The following is a 15,758-nucleotide window of genomic DNA, read 5'->3' on the forward strand; positions in this document are numbered from 1 at the left end:
AAATGGAAAAGCTTTAAATCTGTGGATAGAAGACCGAATTCAAAATAAAATTCCGTTAAGTTCACTCATCATTCGTGAAAAGGCAAAACTCCTTAATCAACACTTTAGCGAAACTGGTGATAGCACTGGCGGAATGTTTTTTTTTGCTAGCAAAGGCGCTGATTTGAAAGATTTGTTTGAAATTTCTAATAAATATTACATTTAATATTAAATTGTTTCTTATTTTCATTTCGATGCCATATGCTTGCATTTCACTATGTACTGTCTATGTACATAGTCATATTATGAAGGTACATATAATACATATATAGACAACATTTTAGACTAGTTTTTCTTATATATTTCATACTTTGGAACGGAACCCCTTTATTACTATGGGAGCCATAACTCAGTATTCGCGTTTTCGGTATTCACGACATTTCTCAGGAACGTAACCCCCGCGAATAGCGAGGGTTTACTGTATTTCAGCTTTGAAAATGTCTTTTCGCACAGGTAGATTGTGCCAGATACTGATATCAATCCACAAGCGTACGATTTCAGTTGAGCATATTCATCACTTGGAAGGCATTTATAGAATTCTATTAGATTCTTCTCTTTATGTTTGCCTTTTAGCATGTCATTACATTGCAGATTAACCATTTCCAATTGATGGTTAGCTCCTCGATTGCACACTTAAATTGATTTTTAAATGTGCTAATTTCTTTTGCACTTGCATCGAGGTCCGAAAAACACTGCTGGAACTGTAGTTTGAGCTCAGAAAATATGTCCTCTGCAAATTTGTATGGGAATGGAGATCTTGCTTTTTGTTTTAACTTTTGACAGCATGAAAAGTGTATAAAGCAGCTTAACTTTAGTTGTTGTCGAAATGACTTTACCGCAGTGTAAGTTTTGCATATAAGCACTGTTTTGCCCTGTAATTTTTGGTTGAATTCATTAAGATACATTATCAAGTCTGCAGCAAAAGGTAATTTCCAAAGCCATTCAGTGTTTGATAATAGTGTTTGAGGGCAGTTCTTCTCGTTCAGAAAAATTTCAATCTTAGCCCTGAGCTCAAAAAATCGCAATGAAACTTTACCACTGCTAAGCCATCGAACTGCTGTGTGGTAGGGCAAGTCAGAATATTCAGATTCTATTTCTGACAAAAATTCACAGAACTGACGATGGTTAAGTCCATGAGAGCGAATGAAGTTCACCGTTGACACGACTAGTTCAATGACATGATAGATTAAAATATTTTCTGCAAAGTACCTGCTGATGAATAATACAATGAATAACCATAGACTTTAAACATTTTGCATTTTAACAATGTTTATAAATTTGTCCAACTAAGCCTTTTCCTGCTCCACACATTTTTACCACCATCAGTCGTAACACATCTTAGCAGATTCCACTTCAGGTTGTACTGAATTAGTATTTTCTCAACTTCTATGAAAATATTCTCGCCTGTAGTTGTTGCATGCAGACTATCATAGAGGATAATTCCTCAGTCATTTCAAACTTAGCATTGACTCCTTGAATAAACAACAATTGAGCATTATCAGAAACATCTGTCGACTCATCAAGAGCCAAGGAAAACCACTTATTTTTTTATTGACTATTTAAATGTCCTCAACCCTTTGAGCAACTGTTCTTGCCGAAAGGCTAATAGTCTTAAACAAGTCTATTTTCTCTGGACACATTTCTTCGGCTGCTACAATCAAACATGATTTAATTAACTCACCATCGGTAAATGGCTTTCCTTGCTTGGCTAACAAATGAGCTGCTTGGAAACTTACTTTGGTTGCCTCATTTTCATTTTTTATTTTTGTGAAGAAATTCTGCTGTGATGAGATATTCTTTTAAATTTTCAAATTTTTCTGACTGTTGTTTTCCTGCGAGTTGAGAATATTGTGATGAGTGCTTAGTTTGGTAATGCTGGGGTATATTGTATTCTTTTAGCACCGCTATAGTGTCATTGCATAATAAACACAATGCTTTGGCATTTAATTTGATAACAAAGTAATCCACACTCCACAGAGCATTAAAAGTGCGACATTCAAAGATCACTTTTTTCTTCTTTTCTTGTTTTGACATGATGGTTATGCACCAGTAATAAAATAAAAATAAAATGTACCAGTATGGCGAAACGCGTGGCACTTGATGCTGTCAAGTTATCACTGCGAATTGTAGTGCGCCAAGCAGCAGTGAGAAGCAATGATAGCACTGCATACAATATCTATCCCAACTACTCAACTTTGCTGTTCTAGCGCGAAAGCAGCCATAGACATTGTGTAAACAAATGAGCGTGGCTGTGTTCCAATAAAACTGTATTCCCAGACACTTAAATTTGAATTTCATAAAATTTTCACATTGTCATGAAATATTATTCTTCTTTTGATTTTTTTTTTTTTTTTTGATTTTTTTTTTCAACAGTTTAAAAATGTAAAAACCATCCTTAGCTCACGGGACATACAAAAAAACATGCAACAGGTTGGATTTGGCCTGTGGGACATAGTTTGCCAGGCCCTGGTTTAGACTGTATTATAGGAAGTTTTGTTTTTACTAGTGTGTTGCTAACTGCCTGAATGTTACCTCTGTGGGTAGCTGGGGCTTGATAGCTTGGAGAAATTCAGAGGTCAGGCAAATAGTTACCTACATGAGTAGAGAAACACACAAGTAGTTTTTCTTTTTTTAAATTTTCTATGTATGTTACTATTTAATGTTTATTAGTATTTTTGTTTGTTTATTTATTTAGTTTCATTTTTTATATATTTATTATTTTTTGTTTTATTTTTTGGTGGTGCAACAAAAGCCTGTAGCTTCTTCCTTCAATTGTATGACTAATACTAATAATATTTCCAAAGATGTTTTAATCAGTGTAAGTGATGAAACAGTGGATGCAGGATATTACATTGAAGAATATTAACAATGTAAACATTTATCATTGAATAAAATTAATTTTTTGCAACATTCACTGAACTTTTTAATCAAGCCTTGCATGTTGATGGATCCCATATAGGTAGGTAAGTGGGTAGGACAGTGGACCTATATAAAATTGTATATAAGATAAAACTTATCAGTGTCAGTTCATCCTTGTTGAAATGGATAAAATAGTTCCATCTCAAAGGGACAACAAAATTAATACACATGGACATCTAATGGTAAAAGAACATTTTGTGGATATTTATTACTGGTGTTGTGAAATAAAAAGTCAGAAGATTGTAAAGATAGAGCAACAACAAAATATTTGAATGGGCAACATCATTTTCAAAAGTTTGTGAATCATAAAATAAAATGGGTAAGAAAAAAAACTGAACAACTAGCAGAGCCACAATCATTGGCCCAAACTGACATTCCAGTTGCTTTGTGTGAAACGTTAACTGGCGAGTTATTTTTGGTTAGAGATTTTGTAGTGGGAGAGGAAAGAATTTTGGTTTTTATAACAAAGTAAATGTTTGATGTTTATTGTAGGCTCAATATTGAATTTTGGATGGTATGTTCAAAACTGTTCCAAAAATTTTTTTAATCAGCTTTATACAGTACATGCACTAGTTTGGTTCTGGGCCAGATTCTACTATTAGTGTGTGTGTGTGTGTGTTAATGCCCAGCAAGAGTGAAGAAGGTTATAAACATTTATTTCAAGATTTCATTGACTGCTGAAGAAAATGAAATTGAACTGAAGCCACAGACAGTATTAACTGATCTAGAATTGACTGCAGTAAATGCTTCTAAAAGTAAATCTCCTGATGTATCTAACAAAGATTGTTTCTTCCGCCTGGGAGAGTGTGGTTAGAGAAAGATTCAAGAAAGTGGGTGGGCATTTTGATATGGCACTGATGAAGAGTTTAGTTAGATGCTGCACCATTTGTTTGCCTTGGTGTTTATTTTGTCTAATGAAATTCCACAAGCATTAAATGTTCTGAAGCTCTATTTGTCAATAGAAGATAGTGATGTGATTGAGTAGTTAGAAAACAATTATATTTTTGGAAGAATAAAATGGTATTTGTGTAATGGTACTCTGTTTGCACCCCATTGTGTTTCCACCAATTTTGTGGTCCATGTATGATTCTGTAGAACTAGGAATTCCATGTACCAATATATCATTGAAGCTTGGCACAGAAGATGGGAGAACATAATTGGATGAGTGCACATTGGCATCTGTAATATCATTGAAGAATTTCAGAAAGAACAGCAGCATGTAGATAACCAAGTGGAAGCATACTGTTTAGTGAACAGGCTAAGAGTAGAAAACTTGCTTCTTGCCCTAATGGTAGCTGAGCATTCTGGTCTCTTGCCAAAGCTATCGGCCGCAACTTTTGCCCATCTCTGCTCCCACCTCTGTCCAAATCAGATGGTTCTATTGTCACTTCAGCCAAGGATAAAGCTGACCTGCTAGCATCCCATTTTTCTTCCAACTCGTGTATTAATGATCTTGGTAAAACACCTCCCACCATTCCAAACACACTCCATTCAATGCCTCCTATGGTCTTCCGTCAAAAAGGATGTCAGAAGGATTTTGAAGAATATTTATGCTAAGAAAGCTCCATGTCGTGATGATATTTCTCCACTTGTTCTCAAAACCTGTGCTCCTGAACTTACTCCTGTTATTTGCTGCCTTTTATCACTTTCTTATTCCAAAGGTGTTTTTCCTTCTGTTTGGAAATTTGCTCATATCCAGCCAGTTCCTGAAAAGGGTGACCAAATCCCTCCCATGCAATTATCGTCCCATTGCAATTACTTCTACTCTTTCTAAAGTAATGAAGAAATCAATTAACTTTTAAAATGCACTGCTTGCATGACGTTTGTGGAGCAATCAGGTACGGGACATGATATTGCCATGGGGGATGTCTTTGTATGCGTGCGATGCAAGGAGCGTAACAAAATCAGGCAACAACTCAGCGTTGTTATGGGCCTATATGAGAGCTTGAAGGACAAGGGGGATGCCCTCAAAGGAACTAAATTGAGGCGCCCATTAGCTCTCAGCTGCCCACATCAACGCCAGAGCTTGCACTTGTTCATCACGCAACACAGTGGCAACCCCCAAGGCAGAATGCGCTGGTCCCACAGGAACTAGTAGTTGTTGGTGACTCTATTGTCAGGGAAACGGGGAACATGCTTTGTAAAGAGGATAGGTGGAACAGGACCAGGGTATGTCTGCCAGGGGCAAAGGTTGATGACGTTGTAGAGCGGATATCATCTTTTAAGGGCACAAAAGGTGATATAGTTGTACTCGTTGGCACTAATGATATCAAGAGTAGGAGACCGGCAGAATTACTTAACAAGTACAGGTCACTGTTGAAAAAAAACCGTGAATTAGGGTTGAATTTGAAAGTGTCTGCAATTCTGCCCAGACACGATAGGAGGGAGTATATGATGAGAGCCTTGTCAATCAGTTCGGCCCTGGAAAGATTGTGCAAGGCTCGTGGGGTAGAATTTTTTTCAGCCTGGACTGTACTTGTTAACAGGAGAGACTGCTTCTACAGGGATGGGATACACTTAAATAGAAAGGGTGCAAGAATATTTGCTGATGCTGCTATCAAAGAATATTTGCTGAACCACATTGGTCCACTAAATAATAATGGTGTAACTATTATCAATCCTGTTTTGGTTGTTACTAAATTGAATAAATATTTTGTCTACATTCACACATGAAGTGCTTAGGAATGAGAATACAAAAAGTATACCAAATCACAACTTGGAGCTAAATAATTTTGTGAAATCACAAATGGGAGCTAAAACATTTGTGATAACTGAGAAGGAAGTGGAAGTGAAATTGTTGAAGCTAAAATCCCATAATTATGAGAGCATCCTTGGATTCTGGGGCAGTCCCTATGGATTGGAATTGGGCAGATGTCTCTCCTATTCATAAAAGAGATCAAAAGGAAATGTGAGAAAACTATAGACCTGTAAACTTGACTTCTATTCTTGGAAAAATAATGAAGTTAGTGCTCATCTTGACAAGAATGCAGTAATTCTCTTGTTGACAGGAGAGACTGCTTCTACAGGGATGGGATACACTTAAATAGAAAGGGTGCAAGAATATTTGCTGATGCTATCGAGGCAGTGTTAGGTGGGTTGGAAAACTGCTAGCTTTGGTGGGGGGGAGGTTCGCAGACTAAAAGGTTAAAAGTAGCCGCAGGCAGAGGTGAAGGTGATTCTTGCACAACTTCTATTAGAATAAGTAGCGACCTGGAGTGAGGGGTGCTGGGGGTTTCAGGGACTGATGGCAATCATCGTGAAACAGGTGGATTTCACGTGAAATATATGGGATGTGTCAGGGTAACTAGGAATAGGTGTATGTATGCTTGCATGTATATGTGATGAATTTGAAGTGTTGGTCAAGACATCCAAGGCGGATATTGTTGGGATATCAGAGACGTGGTGTCACACTGATATCAGGAATGCACAATTGGAATTTGGGGAGTACAATGTGTACAGACAGGATAGGAAGGGATGGGGGAGTTATGCTGTTAATTAAGAAAAACATAAAATCAAAAGAAGTGCATCCAGTTGATATAGATGAACAGTGCACTGTTGAGTCAGTTTGGTGTGACATAAGCACTGCGAAAGCAAAAATAAGAGTAGGAGTGTGTTATAGGCCTAATGAGTCATTAGGCCGAATGAGTACAATGAACAATTGTACAGAGAACAATAAACAGTAGGTCGAATGAGTACAATGAACATTTGTACAGAGAAATAGAGTGGGCTAGTAAATCAGAATGTTATAATGGGGGATTTTAACTTCCCAGATATTGACTGGAACTTGTGGATTGTTCACTCACACACTAGTAAGACTTTTGTGGATTTATTGGATGATTGTTTTCCACAGCAGCATGTTCGAGAGGCAAACAGAGAGGGTAATACTCTTGATCTGGTTATGAGCAGTGATCATTCGTTTATTAAGAATTTGCAGATAAAGGAACCACTAGGTGGCAGTGATCACAGTGTATTGATTTGGGATTTACTTAAAGATATAATTACCATCAGAGGGAAAGGAAAGGGTTTTTGCTTCCGTAAAGGTGAGTACAGTGGTCTCAGACAGTTTTTAAATTCTGTACAGTGAGATCAACTGACGATGTTACCAACGGTAAATTCTAAGTGGGAAGCATTCAAGGAATTAATAATGGAAGCTACTAAAAGTTTCATACCTATTAAGAAATATTGTTCAAGTTTAGGCCTAATGGTTATCAAATGAACTAATCAGACTCGTGACAGAGAAGAAAAATGCATGGGATGCATATAAATTATCAAGCGACTCAGAAGCCTATGGCAGATATAAGCTAGTCTGTAATCAGGTCACAAAGGAGGTTAGGCAGGCAAAGGTAGATTACGAGAAATCTTTGGCAAAGGATGCTAAGAAAAACAGCAAGGATTTATTTACTTATATAAACTCTAAAAGGAAGGGGATGAATCTGATTGGTCCCCTTGATATCGATGTTGATCCTGCTAAGATAGCAAACAAACCGAATGAGTATTTTGCATCTACATTCACATATGAGGAGTTATTAAGGTTTGAAAATGCAGAAGGTTATCAAATTGTAGCAGGGTGCTTAATGATTTTGTAAAAACTGAGAGCAAAGTGGAGGAGAAATTGTTGAAGTTAAACATAAGAAGGGCACCTGGGGTGGATGGGATCTAGTCAGTTATATTAAAGGAGGCGGCAAAGCAACTAAGCAAATCCTAAGCCATAATTATGAGAGCATCCCTAGTCTCAGGGGAGGTCCCCACGGACTGGAGATATGCAAATGTATCTCCAATTCACAAAAGGGAATCGAAGGGAGACATGAGTAATTACAGACCAGTTAGTTTAACTTCTGTTCCAGGTAAAATAATGGTGTCACTGGTTAAAGATGCATTGCAGGATCATCTAGATAAGACTGCAGCAATAATTCAGACACAGCATGGGTTTGTTAAGGGAAAGTCTTGTCTGACAAATTTTATAGGATATTATGATGTGGTTACAAAGGAACTGGATGCAAAAAATAATTTTGATATCATATATTTGGATTTCGGGAAAGCTTTTGACACTGTGTTGCACACGGAAGACTATTGTACAAATTGGAGCAGAATGGTATTAAGGGTAAGTTGCTACAATGGATAAAAGGATGGTTGAGTGGGAAAAGACAAGAGGGTGGTAATCAATGGGTGCTGCTCTTCGTGGACTAATGTTATTAGTGGAGTCCCTCAGGGTTCGGTGTTGGGTCCACTGTTGTTTTGTATATTTATCAATGATATTGATGAAGGTATATCAAGCTTAGTATCGAAGTTTGCAGATGATACAAAGGTTGTCGGGGTTGTTAATGGCAGTGTGCTACTGCAACAGGATCTAGAAAATTTGGGCAGATGGGCTCAGAAGTGGCAACCGAAGTTTAACTTTGACAAATGGAAACTACTGCATATGGGTAAAAATAACCCTATCCTGATGGGATTCTTAGATTCTTCCACTTGCTCAAGTTGAATTTATGCCCCCTAAGGGAGCATAAATTCAAATTGAGGAAAGACAGTTGTTGAATAGATGTGCGGAAAGTTGCCTTTAGCCAGCGGGTGGTTAATTGCTGGAACAAACGTCTATCTGTCATGGAATTTGATAGCTTAAATAAATTCAGGAGGAACTGGACAAATTTTTGGAGGGAATGGCTGAGGTGTATAAGGCCTTGAATGGGTTGACCACACTGAATTCTGATGGGATCCTTCCACTTGTTCAGATTACCAACTTAAGGGGGCATAAATTGAAATTAAGAAAAGACAGGTGGAATAGATGTGCGGAAATTTGCCTTTAGCCAGCAGGTGGTTAATTGCTGAAACAAACTTCCATCTGTCGTGGAAGTTGATAGGTTAAATAAATTTAAGGAGGAACTGGACAGGCATTTGAAGGGAATGGTGTGATTTTTTTTTTTTTTTTGGCTGATGCTGCATAAGCTCATACACTTGCTTTCTTGCATCACATGCCACTACTACTATTTGGCAATCATAGCACAGAGTCATTATGGAAAGGCATTGTCTGACTTATGTAATTGCTAATACTGCATAGTAATAAAGGAGTGGATGCAAAAAAATAATTTTGACATTATGTACTTAGATTTCAGCAAAGTTTTTGATACTGTTCCACATGAAAGACTGCTATACAAATTGTAGCAGTGTGGAATTAGGGGCAGGTTACCGCTATAGATAAAGGGATGGTTGAATGGCAGAAGATAGAGATTGGTTATTGTTGGGCACTTCTCTTATTGGAATAAGGTTATTAGTGGAGTCCCTCAGGATTCAGTGCTGGGCCCTTATTGTTTTCAGTATTTATTAACAATATTGATGAAGCTATATCAAGTTTGATGTCAATGTGTGTTGCAAAAATTCTTAGAAAAATTAGACAGATGGGCTGAGAAGTGATTGTCAAAGCATTGATAAATGTTGTTGTTGGGTTTTAATGCACATTAGCAACTAAGGCTATAATGCGCCAAAACCAGGTGATATATAAAAATTTTAATTTCACTGACCTAATTACTTAGGTCACCATGTCAAGGTATAAAATAACAAAGGTATAAAATGTAGAAAAGATAAAGAAATAACAATAACATGTCAATTTTAAATACAAGTAAAAACCTTTATCGATTTAAAATAGCTAAAAACAGCAAACACATTGTCATTGTCGGATAAAATCTGACTGAGTTTAAATGGCTCAGTCAGATGATTAAAAGCGGTAAAACGGATATTGCTAAAATCTGGACAGTCAATTAAAATGTGTCTGATTAATAAAATTGTGCCACAGGACTCGCACATAGAAGGATCATCAACCCTCAGCAAAAACGAATGAGTCAAATGACTATGTCCTATGCGGGTTTGGACAAGAAACACTTCCTCCTTACGATTCCTGCGCAGACTAGTCTGCCACAGTTCAATTACAGGCTTTATACAGTATAATTTATTTGTAGTCTGTCTATTGTTGATAAATGCAGGTATTGAATATGAGCAGCATTAATCCCAAAAAGACATATCAATTGGGCAGTACCACACTTTAGTTTGTGGGTAAAGAAAAAGACTTGGGGGGAGGGGAGGTAATTTGGCACTCTGACATGAAGTTCTCTGAGCAGTTTTGATAGGCTGTTAGGGCAGCTCATGTTATTCTCTGTCAATGACATAACAAGAATTTTTCCAGCAGGGACAAGGAGGTGATTGTTCCATTGTTATAAGTCGGTGGTTAGACTGCATCTTGAGTACTGCATACAGTTTGGGAAGCCCCATTTTAAAGAAATGGATCTGTTGGAACACAAACAGCTAGACACTAGCCACCTGTGAGAAGGTCTGGTTGAAGTCTTTTAAGGCTTTTAAAAAGATTGAGTTAAATTAGGATGGCATCCTAACTCTTTCTCAGGTGACACAAATTTAAATAAAATTAAAAAAAAAAAAAAAAAATGCTATAGGATAAATGTGTGAAAATTTGTTTTCAGCAGAGATTAGCTGATTGTTGAAACAAATTTTTGTCTAGTAGTTTTGGGGAGATTGATAGTTTGAATAAATCATTAATTTCATCTAGTGATTGCTATTATGACCTTCTAATAGAGATATGTGATCTTGTCTAGAAATCCGAGTATCATAAAAAATAAGCATAGGAGCAAAAGAATCCTTTTTATGAGATGACAGGACTGAGTTTTAGAAGGTTTGAAATTAACTAATTTAATTTGTCCCCATTGGAGAATTATCTGTAGATCAGCATTTAAGGAATTGGTAATGGATATTTAAGAAGCTGTTTGTGTAGGGCAGGGTTTCTCAAACTGGAGGTGGAATGCAATTTGTATCATCAGCAAAACTATGGATATGATTTCCAGTCATTGGAAGAAGGTCATAATATGCAAAAGGAAAAGAGCTGAATCTTCATGAACATCAGCATTAGCGAAGTTAGAAGACAGAGAGCCATCCACGGCAAGCAGTCAGAGAGAAAACTGAATATCCAATTACAAACAACAGTTGGCAAACATAAGATAAAAGCTTATTTAGAAACATGATCAAAAGCCTTTGAAATGTCAAGAGCTGCTGCTTGAGTTTCACCAAACTCTTCCATTGAATTTGTCCATAGATGGATAGCATAAGCTAGTATGTCACCAGTGGATCAACACTGATAGAATCCATATTGGTGATCATTGATCACATGGAAGGCTTCGAGATAGTTTAGGACAACCTTTTTTGAGCGAAGAGTCATTTTTGATCCAATAAAAAAAAAAAAAAAAAAAAAATTCAAAGAGCCACACTTCAGCTCAAGCTGGGGGGGGGGGTTAAGAAATGGAATAGAGTGGGAAGTTTTTTTATTAAAAAATATTTTTTGAAATATTATTTATTAATACTGAAAAAAAGTAACAAACATCCAATTAGGTACAAATTAATGTGACTTTTGCTGCTGAACTTCTTGAGCGAGTCTCAACATCAGGCGAGTATGCCATAATTTTCATCTTTAAACATGCTGAAAGACTCATATTGTTCAGACGGTTTCTTGATTTATTTTTAATATTATTATTATTAGCCAAACAGTGCAAGGAAGCCTGAGGCTTTTGCTGCACCAGCCAAAAAAAATTTCTGAATCACCCTGAGAGAGAGAGAGAGGAATCGCCAAGAAAGAAAAGAATGATGATATCCAGCTCAAGACCCTGGGTGTGCCCTATAGTTCATGTTTGAAAATATTTGCTCACAGAAATATGTCGCTTGTAGTACATGTGGGCTAAAAGTTAGAGCTGCATTACATGTTGAAAGAGCTGTATGCGGCTCGTGAGCCGCAGGTTGCCGTCCCTGTTTAGAGGTTGGTTTTTTTAATGGATTTCTCCAAAGAGTACAAGTAAGTGCAATGGAATGATAATTGCAAGGGAGGAATTTTTTTATCCTTTTTAGGAACTGGCTGGATATGAGCAGTTTCAAAGGAAAAACACCAGTGGAATAAAAAAAATGCAAAACTAATGCATAACAGGAGTAAACTTGGGAGCACAGGTTTTGAGAACAAGCGGAGAAATACCATCAGAACCTGGAGCTTTCTTCCATCAAAAGGATGTCAGAAGATTTCTGAACATCCCTTTGATGGGAGGTCCGAACAGGTATTATTGGGACCTTCTCATCAGATATCCAATTTTCTTTTGATGTTTGCCAGAACTTTAAACATTACAAGTAGCAGGAGTATGTACATATGGGAAAAGTTTTTATAAACAAAATATATAACAGATTAAAACATGCAACACATTCTCATGAACATTCATAAAATGGGTTTTTAGTAAGAAAGAGTGTAACATGGTGGTGTGTGGGTTTCATGTGTGTAACTACATTTTCCTACATGTAATGACAGACTGGGCATCAAATAAATTTGTGTGTAACTTCAAAAATGCATTTTAAGATGTTTTCGTGTTTTATTTTATTACAGCATAAATATGAAAATGGGCACATAGATTAATGTTTTTTTGTTTTGTTTTTTTTTTTTTGTTCTTGTTCTGGTCAAAAATAAATGGAAGAAAGGTACTGTATTGATGTTGTTTACAAATCCAGGCTTAAATCTGTTCAGAGTGTTTTTTTTTTTTTTTTTGAATGAATTATATCAGCTAATACAGCATGTGCAAATCGTAAGATGTAGAAACTCTGTTCATCTCCCATTATCAATGAGTTGCTAATCTTGTTCACAAATAATAGTAGGCAATCCCATGGACTTCAGGCAAACTCCCCCTTCTGTAAAATAATTTTAATAATGCAGACATTTGATTCCAAAACAATTGTGCATTACAGTATGTCCCTTCAAAATGGTTGAAATGCAGTAAAAACTCAAGGCTCATAGGTGAAACTCTACCTTGCACAGTCTGAGGGAGTTAATATTTTTCCTCATTTTATATTTTACAACACTTGCTTTCAAACTCAAATGGCGTATTTGAATTTTTTTTTTTTTATAAGAAGGCTGCTGTTATAAAAAATAAATAGGTTTCACTTTAGTTATAAGTTGATCAGTTTGATAAGTAATCCATCTCTGCAGATTTCCAGCCATCACTGGTCTCAATTATTGTTCTTCATTTGACCTAACCATTTAGATTATAGTTGTTTCAGCAGTGCAGTACACAACATTATGTTGTGTACTGCACACAGCACAATATTCATTATGTTACCCTAGCTCAGTAGGTTTAAATGTGAAGAAACATATAAAACATCAGAGAGTGGAGGGCAGATTTGAATTAAAGACTTAAATGTTTTGATAATATTTGTTATTAGTACAAATTTTCCAAAGAACAGTACATGTCTTATCAAGTTTGTAGGCATATGTGCATGAGAGAAATAGGTGGCTTGGATTCTTTGCATTATTACTTTAGGGCAGTGGTTTTCAACCAGGGTGCTGCAACAACATTTTTGGGATGCTGTGTAATTTCGGTTTAAGTTACTTAAAATTATTATTATTATTTATTTTTTTATTTTTTGAAATTTATACATTTATTTCATTATAAAAAGGTGTACGGTATCCATTGTACCATATCTTTTTAATTTTGTGGTGATCTATAATTGATTTTTATTTAGTACCTCTATAAAGAATAAAATTATTATACTTTCTTGTATATATTAAACTTTCTCGATTCACACGGTGCCCTTAGTGTCGTGAAAAAAATTACTGGGACACTAAGGGCGCAGTGTGAATCGAGAAAGTTTGGGAACCTCTGCTTTAGGGGAGAACATTTATTGTTTCTGGGATTTGCTTAATTTGTGGGGACAGTACTATTTGCATTTTCACTCTAACAATGATTTCACTTACTATAAGGAAATAAAATTTCCTTAAACTTTTAACATTTGACATAATCCCTTTTTTTGTCAAATTAACTTTGGAAATAAATAAGTTATGCTTTCAGCTAACCTTGGACATTTGTGTAACACTGGGCATTATGTCATCCTTTTCAGGATTAATAGACTTGATTGATTGGATAAACTTCTGTGTCAGCAAACTTGGTAAGAGCAGTAATATTTCAATAATGAATGCTTTGTAATATAATTATTTCATATTTTTTTCCTTCCATTTTAGAGCACTGGCATTCATGGAGATCCAGCAGCAGCACTTTTAGAAGTTCTGGATCCAGAACAAAACTGTGCCTTTATAGATCAGTATCCTGCATGGTTTATTTGTTTAATAGGATAAATATTTAGACATTTAATAATTTTTAGAATGCATAAAAAATCAGAGCTTGTTTCTTGTTATTTTTTAAATTTCTCTTCAAGCATTGTATAACTACTCCAAGTTTAAATCAATCAATATTGTTACTTCATGCTTACAGTTTGAAAAATTATAGGTGTAACAGATTCCTTTAACTGATTTTTACTCCCTTCTTACCAGTTCAGAAACATTTTTTTAAGTTGATTATTACTTGCATGTTATGTTTCATAATACAAGAGGGGGATTCGATTGCTTATCATCACAGAAGCATTACTGGAAAACATGACATTAATTGGAATTGTGATTGTGTTCTCAGCAATTTAATCATCAGTATATTTTGTGGATAAACAAGGCCAATAACTTTTCCAAATGAAAAATGCCATGTAATTATACAAAATTGGTTAGGAAACATTTTGCATGTCATGGGACACATTTAAGTAAATAGATTATTAATCAGGTTATATAGTAATTGCACTTATATTACTGTTTTTTCTTTTTCTTTTTTTTTATGCAGATAGGTGAACTTATACAAGTTTTTTACCGATTACAGATCCATAATTGGTTTTGCTTTATCTTTTTTTTTTTTTTTTTTTTTTTTCAAAATGAAATATTAAAAGTATACTACCTATAGAAAAATATGTATTTCAACATTCAGCAGACAATTTCAGTACAGGGTATCCATAAGAAATGGTAATGCACACAGATAGCCAATCATCACACTAACATAATATTTTATTTCAGTGGTCAACACTTTTTTTTCACATGGATGAATTTGTGCTTATTACATGAATCCCTTTTCAAACACCAGTAGTAGTCTGCTGTCATTACCTCATTCTGTTTGCCCTGGTATGTTTTTTTTCAATGATATTTTGATGAAACCTTTCATCCTGCTCTTCATTTGCTACACCAAGGTGAAACTAGAAAGCATGTTGTTCATAGTCCTTTGATTTATAAATGCCTAAAATGTTTTTTATACCACTCATCAATGCTAACCAAGCTTCCATTTCTCTCTGAGGCATAGAAGTTGTGAAATAATTACCTTGTAGCAGCCTCTGATTTCTGTCTATCAAACACCCATGTGGAGTTTAGCAGCATCACTTATCTCGGGAAATTTTAATGCAATGTACCAGAATAGATCTTCTCTTTATCTGTGACCCTAAACTGTTTCATTTGTTCTATTTTATATGTAGTGGTGGCAGAAGCACTTTTTCAGAGAGAGAGAGAGAGAGAGAGAGAGAGAGAGAGGCTAATTGATGGCATTTTGTTTCCACATTAGTTCTTGGCTTTTTTTTTTGTCTTTCTAATCTAGTGATCGGCCTTAGCCCTGCTGTCCCATTCATACTGAGAGCAAGGAAATTTTGCTTAACATACTGTTATCCAAGAAGTATGGTTTAATACCTTCCAGTTACCAAGAATCATTCACCAGGCATTCACATTTTGTAACAAGAATTTTTCAATATTTCACTTTTTCTGGCAAGTTATTTTGAGGTTTCTATTCCTCAAGTGCATTTTGCTGCATTAAAACATAGCTGCTTTTCTGACCATCTTTGAAGCCTATCTAAGTCCAGCTGAAGCGCACTGCTTATTATTAACCATTTTCTCAATCTTTAGCTCATTTGCAAAATTTGACGTC

General features: G+C 35.8%; 1 protein-coding gene across 1 annotated transcript in view; it reads left to right on the forward strand.

Annotated features, from left to right (window-relative positions):
• The window catches only part of LOC150082637 (lon protease homolog 2, peroxisomal-like), a 285,321-nt gene that overhangs the window by 193,733 nt on the left and 75,830 nt on the right, over nt 1–15,758 (forward strand). The window contains exon 12 of the mRNA XM_090377560.1: nt 13,997–14,076. Coding sequence (XP_090233686.1) covers nt 13,997–14,076 — 80 coding nt within the window. The remainder of the gene's footprint in view (nt 1–13,996; nt 14,077–15,758) is intronic.

This window comes from Mastigoproctus giganteus, chromosome 7 (genome assembly GCF_048544385.1).
Source record: "Mastigoproctus giganteus isolate SK-2022 chromosome 7, ASM4854438v1, whole genome shotgun sequence".
NCBI classification, from domain to species: domain Eukaryota; kingdom Metazoa; phylum Arthropoda; class Arachnida; order Uropygi; family Thelyphonidae; genus Mastigoproctus; species Mastigoproctus giganteus.